The 11,681-nt window shown below is 33.7% G+C and overlaps 1 protein-coding gene across 1 annotated transcript in view; it reads left to right on the forward strand.

Moving 5' to 3' along the window:
• The window catches only part of LOC106868835 (arrestin domain-containing protein 3), an 89,449-nt gene that overhangs the window by 45,219 nt on the left and 32,549 nt on the right, over nucleotides 1-11,681 (forward strand). The window contains exon 3 of the mRNA XM_014914261.2: nucleotides 9,208-9,355. Coding sequence (XP_014769747.1) covers nucleotides 9,208-9,355 — 148 coding nt within the window. The remainder of the gene's footprint in view (nucleotides 1-9,207; nucleotides 9,356-11,681) is intronic.

Here is an 11,681-nt window from a genome sequence, read left to right on the forward strand (position 1 = left end):
TATTTATATTACAATATATAAAATAAAATAAAATAAAAATGGATGGCACCATGAAATAAAGTATTGAATGTAGATGAAATATTGAGTGTTCAATATAAAGGATCAAATATATAAATATAAATATATAAAGGTGACTCGAGTTTCGGGGCTATTTCCCTTCATCATGGCCAGTATGACAGACTTTAACAGACTGTATATATATATATGCACGCACGCACACACACACACACACACACACACACACACACACACACACAGCGGGCAAGAATCTTCTACTATAGCCCTATGATGACCACAGCCTTGTGAGTGGATTTGATAGCTGGAAACTTATGTATATATGTGTGTGTATATGTTAGCGTCTCCTTGTCTTGACGTCACCCAGTAGTTGTAAATGTGTGTCACTGTCATGCAAGCAGTGTCATTCAAATCGTCCATGAAAACACATCTGTACATGGGGGAAATATTCATCTTGCTTGGAAACAGGTGAGAGAGCTGGTGACAGGAAAGTTATTCAGTCATAGGAAACCACAGAGAATCTGCCTCAATGAATTTTGTCTGATCTATGCAAGCATGGAAAAAGGGATGTTGAAACAATTGTGATATATGCATGTATATAATATATATATATATATATATATATATATATATATAGTAATGCCTTGATATTTGAGTTAATTTGTTCTCGGAGACCACTCATAAAGCAGAGCAATAATTGCCCATGGTAGCAATGTTATAAATTGTAATTCGGTCTCAGAAAAATATTCTACCTATAAAATTTATAATAATCATAAATAAATGGCAATAAAACAACAGTAGAATGTAAAGAATATTTTATGTCAAGTAAAAAGAATGTCATGATCATTTATAATAAAAAATATTATTATTATAATCATTTTCTGAATCACTTTCACTCGCACTAGACTTGTGCACATCATCACTTGTTGTCGCGATCGTCGATACACAAGCACTCGTAGATGGACTTGTGGATCTCTTTTTTTTAAAAAAACGGACTGTCACATTAAGTTGACAGTATACAACTGCTTTACTGTAACACTGCTGCTTAAGTCTCTCTCTGAGATTTATAATTAGATCATTTCTAATTTTTGTAATTAGTGAATGTGTTTTCACTAGAAATATATATATTTGTGAGAGGTTGACAGGCATCTTCAGCCAGATGGTCATGCTACTTCAGGCTGATGATGAGCAAAGTCTCAGAAACATGTCCCTGAATGCAGACTAGGCTGGGTGGAGGTGCTTGTCTCCCCCTCACAAACATAAGGACACAGGAAATGTGTCAAGGCCGACAGGAAGCGGTCCAGCTTCCTAGGGCTAGATAGCAGCAGTATGATTCCCTTATTGGGACTGTCACATTAAGTTGACAGTATACAAGTCTAAAGTTGTTTGTTTAGAAACTTTTTTTCACTCTATATAAATTTCTTAGTAACACGAAGAAGCATTTGTTATGATGGTAGACACTTTTGCATTTTGTTCAAAATTTGGGTCTTTATATTTATTATAAAATAAAACTCATAAACCCGAGGTCCCATAAAGTGGGTCCTTGTAAAGTGACGTATTACTGTATGTATATATTGTATCTATGTCTGTTTATGTGTATGTTTATATTTGTACCTTTTCAAAAGACTGGTGTTCACCTTGGAGGTGGTACCCCAGCATGGCTACAGTCCAGTTACTGAAAACAGTGAGAAAGTAATACATGTTGAGGCCATACAACTAGACAGATAAATAAATAAATGAAAGAGTGTTCAATATTGAAGAAGCAACAGGCAAGATGCAGTTGCTAAGATTTGACCATAGCAACCAACTCCTCATAGCTTGCTTACAGTAAAAAGAAAAAAATTGATATCACACATTGCTAGTCATGATAGATAGTCACAATCTATATGAAACAAGAGATATTAATTTTATAGATTTGGATTGATGATATTTGACGAGATGTCTTGTAAGTGACTAGAGCTTGCCGATAAATCATTGCACAGATTTTCTATACTCTTGTATATAAAATATGTGATCTACAAGGAAACTTCATGGGAAAATGCGCTGTTGTTCTGTTTTCAAAATCATATCCCATAAAGAAGAGCTACCTTGCATTATTATTATTATTATTATTATTATTATTATTATTTAGGTGGTGAGCTGGGAGAATTGTTAGCATGCTGGGTGAAATGCTTAGCAGTATTTCATTTGTTGCTACATTCTGAGTTCAAATTCTGCCGAGGTCAACTTCGCCTTTCATCCTTTTGGAGTTGATAAATTAAGTACCAGTGAAACACTGGGTCGATGTAATCGATTCAACCCCTCCCACCAAAATTGCTGCCCTTGCAGCAAAATTTGAAACCATTATTGTTATTCAGGTGGCGTGCTGGCTGAATTGTTAGCATACTGGACAAAATGTTTAGTGATATTTTGCTCATCATTGTGTTCTGAGTTCAAATTCTGTCAAGGTTGATTTCACCTTTCAGCCTTTTGGGGTTGATAAAATAAGTACTAGTTGAGTATTGAGTTGATGTAATCAACTATCCCCCTCCCACAAATTTCAGACCTTGTGCCTATAGTAGAAAGGATTATTTGAAGGCAGCGAGCTGGCGGAACCGTTAGCATGCTGGGTACAATGCTTAGCAGCATTTTGTCTGTCCTTAGGTTCTGAGTTCAAATTCTGCTGAGGTTGACTTTACCTTTCATCTTTTTGGGGTTGATGAAATAAGTACCAGTGGAACACTGAGGTCAATATAATCAACAAACCCCCTCTCCACAAATTTTTCAGGCCTTGTGCCTTTAGTAGACTGAATTATTACTATTATTATTATTAAGGTGGTGAGCTGGCAGAATCACCAGCATGTTGGGCAAAATGCTTAGCAGCATTTCGTCCATCTTTATATTCTGAGTTCAAATTCTGCTGAAGTCAGTTTTGCCTTTCATTTATTTCTTCAGGGTCGATAAATTAAGCACCAGTGAAACACTAGGATCAATGTAATCAACTTGTCCCTTTCCCCAAATTTCAGGCCTTGTGGCTATAGTAGAAAGGATTATCATTATTATCATCATTAAGGTGGTGTGCTGGCAGAGTCATTAGCACATTGGGTGAAAAGCTTAGTGGTATTTCATCTGTCGCTATGTTCTGAGTTCAAATTCCACCGAGGTCAACTTTGCCTTTCATCTTTTCAGGGTCAATAAATTAAGTACCAGTCAAGTACTGAGGTTGATGTGATTGTTTGTCCTTCTCCCTACAAAAAATCCAGGCCTTGTGCCTATAGTAGAAAGGATTATTATTATTATTATTGTACACTTATCAGGAAAGACTGTGGTCATGGTGATAAGAGATAGAAAATAACACATCCAGTTCGTCTGTTTGATCATTAAACTTGTTGATTTAATATTGATTATTAATATTGTCAAGGTCCTTGTATCTGTTTAGACAAGTTTGGTTTTGTTTGAGTGTGAAACAAATGGGTGTATTAAACACGGTGTTTGAATCAGAAACAAGCAAAAAAAAAAAAAAGAAAAGAAAAAAAAAGAGGAAGGGAAAAATATTTTAATTTAAGCCTTGTAACTACTTTATGGATGACATTTTGATTTTCATGTTAATTTCAAGGTAGATAGATAATAATGCTGTCTCGGTGAGCTAATTAATTAGGGAAAGCTCCTCCTTCCCTTCATTCTCTCGGTTTCTGTAATATCTTTACTGGTGTCTTCTATTGATTAAATCAATAATTACCAAAGTTTTTAGTAGTTATTTCAATATTAATTAGAAATATAGAAGGATTTCATACTCATTAAAGATATTATTTTACTCTTTCTAAATAGGATCTCTATGAATCTTTTTGTCCTCCATTCTATTCATCTACTTTCATTTGTTGACATGGCTGTATGGTTAAAATGTTTGCTTCACAACTATGTGATTCTGGGTTCAGTTCCATGACACCTTCACCAAGTGTCTTCTACCATAGTCATCAGTTACCCAGTTTCTTGTGAATAGAACCTGTTGTGCTGACAGCATGCATATCACATTTCTTGAATGCCCAGATCCTTGGAGGTAGTAGACATTTTCTGTTACTTAGATTACCTAATTAGAAGGATGCTCTGAAAGTAAGAATATGAACTGGCTGAAGAAAGTTCAGAGAGCCATTTCTTCTGTTTGTAAGGAAAGGCCTCTCTCAGAGGGTGAATGGCAGATTGTATGATGCTTGTGTAGAAGCAGCAATGCTACATGGTGGTGAAATGTGTACTGTGAATACAGAGGACATGCAAAGACTAGTAAGAAACAAAGCTAAGCATGCTTCACTGGATGTGCAATGTCAGTGTACATATACAGCAAGGTGCAAATTTGTTTTGAGAGAAAAATAGGGCATAAGAGGCATTAGATGTAGTGTGCAAAAGAGAAGACTGTGTCGGTATGATCATGTGATGCAAATAGGTGACACTAGCTGTATAAAGATATGCCAACTTCTAAATATAGATGGAACTCATGAAAGAAGGAGACCCAGGAAGACATGGGATGAAGTAGTGAAGCCTGACTTTGGTGTTGTTGAGCTTCATGGAGGGTTTGACAAAGGACTGAGATGAATGATGATTCACTGTGCAGGAGAGGACCTGTCTATCTCAGTAAAAATGTCATAGAAGCACATTGTTAATGTCTATACTTCCACATTACATATGTTCTTGTCAAGACTTCCAAGAAACACTCACCCTTCTAACTATGGCACTATTTCTCAGCTGCTGTAACTATACAAGAACATAATTGCACATACTCCTCCTTTTTTTTTTTTTTTTTTTTTTTTTTTTTTTTTTTTTTGAGCTACCAGTAATCCCACTTCTTGGAATCACTTCCTCTGCCACTCATCCTGTGTTCCCAACATCATCCCTTGCCACTGTATATCCACTGACAGTTCCCTTTCCCCTGAACACCCTCTCATATCTTCCACCAATGCTCCATTTTGGATTTCCATCTGTTCTCTGTTACTATGCATCTTCTCTCTCTCTCTCTCTCTCTCTCTCCTCCACATTTCATTTCATCTCACTATTTCTCATCTATCTACAGTTTTATTATATTGTTCTCCAACCTCACCTTATATATATATATATATATATATATATATATATATATATATATATAAATGTGTATATCACACATTGTCCTTACATTCCCCGTACTTGTCTCTCTCCTTTCACCTCCTTGATTCTCTGCTCCTATTCTCTTTCTCTATTCACTTTCTTGTACCTTGAGAGTATAACCCTTTCACCTGATTTCCACTATCCTTTCTCTTGTTCCTGCTGGGATAGCCATGTATCTTGCCTCAAAGTATCATCTTTATATACATTACTGGGCTTCTTGCCCAATCTGTTCATCAAGCCTTCCTCACCATCCCTTGTCTTTCTATCATAGATCTGTCCATCACTTGCCAAACTGCAGTATTTTACTGCTGTAATTAAATGAATGCACAATGTTTCCTCATCTTTTTATGATAACCTCTTCACTTGGCATTCATCCTTCATTCTTAACATTGTCGCTCTCCACTTACATTTTACACTGATCATCTTTTTGAGCGACTAAATTATCACTCCCTCTCTCCTGAGCAACATCCTGTTGACTTGCTCCTATCGCTTTACATCTCTCTCCCCATACACTATGGTCATCTTTTCTCACACATTCTTAACAATCTACGCACCTGCATATCATTTCCCTTTCTTTCCTGCTTCCTCTGTCTGCTTTAAATTTTAAAGGGTTAAAACAAGAAATTTGTATCGAAGAATCAGGGTGACTTGGTGTCAAAAGGGTTTAGAAAATCTTCCTAAAACTTTCTTTCATAAAGAATTGGTACTCAGTCTTTTCAAAGTAAATATTTTTATATTTATATATACAGGGTATCCCAAAAGTTACCGATGAGTTTCAATTTTTAATAACTTCCTTAACCTTACAAATAAATGCATGAAATTTTAATACAATATAAAGGACTTAATGGAAATTAATATGCACAGGTCAAATTTTGCAACACCACTACATCACAAATGAAAAATGACATCACTTAAATGGCAGCCATTTTTGGCTTCGCAAAACTTGCACCATAACATCCTCAAGAGTTTCAGACTCCACTTCTCTGATTTCTCTATTGATGTTCTTCAGTTGCACCAGGGTCTCCGATTTGTTGACATAAACCCACTGTTTCAGGTATCCCTTAAGAAAAAATCTGGGCTAGTCAAGTCTGGGGAACATGAAGGCCAGTTGATATTGCTGTAGCAAGAGATTATTTTCTCTCAAAAGCATGACCATAGCAACTGCATTGTTTCTCTTGCGATATAAGCAGTTGCTCCCTCTTGCTGTAACTATGTAGGAGGTCTACTTTGAATGGCCTTCTTGTTCCCCAGACTTGACTATCCCGGATTTTTTCTTGTGGAGATACCTGAAAGAGAAGGTTTACATCAACAAACTGGAGACCCTGGTGCAACTGAAAGAGAACATCAATAGGAAAATCAGAGAAGTGGGGTCTGAAACTCTTTAGGGTGTTATGGTGCAAGTTTTGGGAAGAGCACGGGCATGTGAAGCCGAAAATGGCTGCCATTTAAGAGATGTCATTTTTCATATGTGATGTAGTGGTATTGCAAAATTTGACTTGTGCATATTAATTTGCATTATGTCCTTTATATTGTATCAAAATTTCATGCATTTATTTGTAAAGTTAAGGAAGTTATTAAAAATTGAAACCCATCAGTGACTTTTGGGACACCCTGTAGATACAATTTTTCTCTTTAAAACAGTTTATTTTTTTATTAATAATGTCTTATTAAAATTAAGGTGTGTACTGTCCATGTAATATGATTTCTGTGATGTTGGGAATGCTAGGATTCCTCAATGATATGAGTTTAGGAACTGAACCACTCTATTAGATAAAAAAGCTGACAGTTCTAAATTAATTCAGAAAGTACTTCTGCTGCTATGCATGATGCTCTTCTTAATGCTCAGTGTCAGGAATGTTTTTTTCTGTGATGAGTTAAATAAAACTTTCAAATCTGCTTTGCTTTTAATCTCTCTCTTTGATCATTTATTTTCCACCATCCCAGTCAGTTCTAAATGTCATTTTATATCTTCTTTGTCCTGTTCACATTTAGTTTGTCTACATCCATATACTCCACCACCTATTCTTATTTTAATATAAAAGTGATAGTGATTTAGGTCAAGCAGATTTGCAAGTTTCTCAGTTGTAGATATTAAAATGTCCTCCTGCATAATATTGTCTACAAATGAGACATTTATATATTTGATATTTCTTTATCTTGTTCACATTTAGTTTCATCTGCATCAGTATGCTTTGCCATTGTAATGAAAACAATGCTGATTTAGGTCAAGCATTCTTGTGCATTTCTCACATGAAAGTATTAGAATGTACTCAAGACTTTTTTTTTTTTTCAAATATTTATTTACATTTCTACTATTTCAATTATTAATAAAGCTATACTGCAAATTGTTGAAGTGACTTGTCATTTGTTAATGACTTACAGTTATATCTTTCATCATTCTATGCAATTCCAATTGAATTAGATAAACTGTGTTAAATTTAGCTTGTTTAGATACTTGCCTCCTCGTTAATTTGTAAATTTCATTTATAATTTTTAATTTCATTTTGAAATTATACTCCCAAACTTTAAACAAGAATAAAATACTCAAATGTTAATTACATTGACATTGCAACAACTATTCATATTATATCGGTATGATTCCACGTTGTTTTTACTTTTGTGTTTTTAGACTTCAGTTTCAGCTCATAGAAACTCTTAAATGACATCAGAGATGTTTGATGAGAAAGCTGATTTGTAAATCATTCATATTAACTGACAGTAGTCTTGTATCAAATAAACTTTCATGTGCACACCTTAATTATATAAGAATTAAATTACATTTTTTTTTTTTTCCCATTTACTTTGGTATTTGATCAAAATAATTTCCATACTTCATATAGAACCTGTTAAGCAGTAAGACAGGCTGGTAATTTTTGTGATAAATGGCTTAGTTAGTAATTTAAGGTGCAAATTACACATTTTATCTACATCCTGCTAAGTTTACTTCATCATCATCGTCATCATTTAATGTTGATGTTCCATACTGGTATGGGTTGGACAGTTTGACATATCTGTGGGGCCGAGGACTGCATCATGTGCCAGTGTCTGTTTTGGCTTGGATTCTGTGGTGGCTGGATACCCTTCCTAACACCAGCCACTTCACAGTGTGTATTGGATGTTGTTTTATTATTTATTTTTATGGCCACCAGCACTAGTGAGGACATCATGCAGTTTGTAAGACTACAACCCCAGTGGTGGTGGGGTGGGGTAGCGTTATTCTAGGAAATGAGGAGTTACAGCATGAAAGAAGGGAGAAGAGCAGGTTTCTTGCTGTAGATGAGCTACATAACTACTCGTGTTTTGATGAGAGGGTGAGAATAAAAATCTGAAGCTGTTGATTCATCTGGTTTACTCTTTAGATTACAGCGAAAGGAATTAGGAATCTTGAAGAATTTTAGTCTAATGAATCCACCCTCGTATTCATTCTTTTTTAACGCTTGGTACTTATTCTCTCAGTTTCTCTGGTTGAACTGCTAAGTTACTGGGATGTGAACACACCAACACTAGTTGTCATGCAATGGTAGGGAACACACACATACACACGCACACAACGAGCTTCTTTCAGTTTCCATCTACCCAATCCACTCACTAGGCTTTGGTTGGCCCCAAGCTTTAGTAGAAGACACCCAAGGTGACACTCAGTGGAACTGAACACAGAATCATGTGGTTGGAAAGCAAACTTCCTATCACACAGCCACACCTGCATCTATATATGTCTGTATGAGTGAATGTGTTTTTTTTATTCCCACCCTCTTTCTTTAAGTCTGTTTGTTGGTTGTAAATAACAGGTCATTCAAACCATGTTGTTTGTTTCTAGTTCTCCTAGTAACCATGTTTGGGTTGTTTGTAATTCAATAATCATTACTCTGCTTGGAAATAGGTGAGGGTTGGCATCTGGAAGAGCGTCTGTTCCATTGTCCTAGTCTCTTTCTTTTGACCTATCCAAATATGGAAAAGTAATTCTAAAATGATCATAGCGATGTTTATGATACAGCTGCTGCTAAGTTTTTAATGAAAATATTTGCAGCTTTTAATATTTTTTCACTATAACTTGATTATTTATATTTTATATTACAGAGGCATTGCCACATCATTTGAAGGTAAACATGGCAGCATCCGATATTGGCTAAAAGCAGAAATGGACAAACCTTGGGCTTTCAATCATAAAACCAAAAAAGCCTTTACTGTAATATCCCCAATTGATATAAACAAACCTGAATATCAGGTAGATATATTTAACTTTAGAAATATTTATAACTTCTCCTCAAATTATATATTTAAAAACTTTTTTTGAAGGTTATATATAGATTAGTTTCTAGCAAGAAACTAAAGAATATAATGCAGTGTTTATTCATGATCCAATGAGTTTCATTTTTTTGTTTTTTTTAAATGAATATATTTCAGTGTTTATATTAAATTCTAAAATTGCTGATAAGTGAGTTAGAAAAAAATGTTGGGAAATATATTTTATTGCAAAATTATGTTATGTCTGTCATCTGCTATTTTCTCTTTCTTTTTTCTTTTTTTTTCTTTTTTTTTTCTTTTTTTTTTTCTTTTCATTTTTAGAGAGTTAATATTGTGATATCTTTTCCTCCATTAAATCTAGTTATGAAACAGGAGAATCAGTTACCTGATATTTTATGTTAAGAAAGAACAAAAAAAAAAAAACATAAAATATTTATGCTGAAAATAAAATAAAGAGAAAAAAATTATGGTTTATGTAACTTTTGTAGAGCTTTATAGAAATTAGTCTTGCAAACATTCAGATAATTGAAGTGCTGCTACTCAAGCAGTAAAATAAAGTTTACCACCTAAGGATGATCTATTCTTGGTGTGTTTTTCACAGAAAAAAAACCAAACAGCTGCAACTTCAAAACATGGATGTAAGAGCTTCCAGAATTACTGAAGGTACCTGTTTCAAATCCATCAAAATTTTCAATAGAATTATTTCATTCTCAAAGTTTCCTAGTTAAAATAGTCTGCCTCTCCCATTTTTTTTTTTTTTGTGTCATGTAATTTCTTTGATGCACACATATATGAAGAAATATTTTCAACCTTAGCATTTAAAGACTCTATAATTGTAATTTAAAAAAAAAAATTGTATAGTAATCATCTTACAGTTGACTGTATGGAATAAATATTTTAATAAATTTGATCGGATTTAGAAATACTATTTAATGCTCCATTGACTTTTTCAACATCATTTTTATGAAAGGCTTTTTTTTCTTCATAATTATTAATTCATAAATTGGGTTCTACAATTTAGATTTCATTCTTTTAGATTTGGTTTCATAAAGAATCTGAAAGCTTTAAATTTCTTCGATAAGTTTTCTTTGTGAGGAACATCAGTATGTTTACCGCTATAAAATTGCCCTATAAAATTGCCCTTCAAAATTATATATATGTATACATACATATGCTTATACACACATACTTGTATGTCTATATACACCTTAGAGTGCATTTTGAAATTGCCAATATCTATTATAAGCTAATAGACAGAGTTTTTTTTAACATATCTTCAATAATAGACAGTAATTTTAAATTAAAACTATAAATTAAATCATAAAAGTTATGTATAATTATGCTATTTAGCATAATTATACTCCTCAGTCTCTACAGGAATTGGTCCAATCTCCAATAACCAGTTAGTGTGTCTCGTTCTCAAGAAAGGCAAACTTTCTAATCTTACTGACTCAACACATCACTCCCACTTCCAACATTTCAAAAGTACTGTAAAGAGAAACAAAAGGATTAATAAAGAAACATAATCATTTTTATGTAGTGCTTCCCTGAGATGTATAATATATTTCAAGAGTTCTGCAAGAATAAAAATGTTGGGAAACGCTGCTGTATATGATAAATGAGCATTGTTTTAAATGATGGTAAGATGGTAAAAATTATTCAACTTTTGAAATTCCAAATTGTTGTTGATATTATAAGCTTATTTTTGTTGATAAGGAAATGGTTTCAAGTTCTCTGAAATTATTTGGTCTTCTTTCTTTATTTTTTTTTTAATTGTAAATGTATATAATTAATATAATGATTTAATAAAAATATCTTTTTTATTTGTGAATTATCTCTAAGAAACTAATTTAAACCATATACTTAAATCTTACACACACACACATGTAAATACTTTGCTGAAAAATTTATATAGGCACAGGCGTGGCTGTGTGGTAAGAAGCTTACTTCCCAACCACATGGTTCTGGATTCAGTCCCGCTGCGTGGCACTTTGGGCAAGTGTCTTCTCCTATAGCCTTGGGTCGACCAAAGCCTTGTGATTAGATTTGGTAGACGGAAACTGAGGGAAGCCCATAATTTATGTATATATTAATATTATCTTGGTTGAAAAAACTTTGATAATGTAAATATGTTAATAGTTACCAGGGTAGCAAAAATTATACGAAAACTGGGATATCATACCTGGTTAATGGGTAGAAATTCCATGTTAAAGTGATGTATTTTGAGTAGATATGAATAATAATAATAAATGGAGCAAAACGCATATGATCAATAAGTTCCTTTATATATATATATATATATATAT

Source organism: Octopus bimaculoides, chromosome 4, assembly GCF_001194135.2.
Source record: "Octopus bimaculoides isolate UCB-OBI-ISO-001 chromosome 4, ASM119413v2, whole genome shotgun sequence".
Taxonomy (NCBI): domain Eukaryota; kingdom Metazoa; phylum Mollusca; class Cephalopoda; order Octopoda; family Octopodidae; genus Octopus; species Octopus bimaculoides.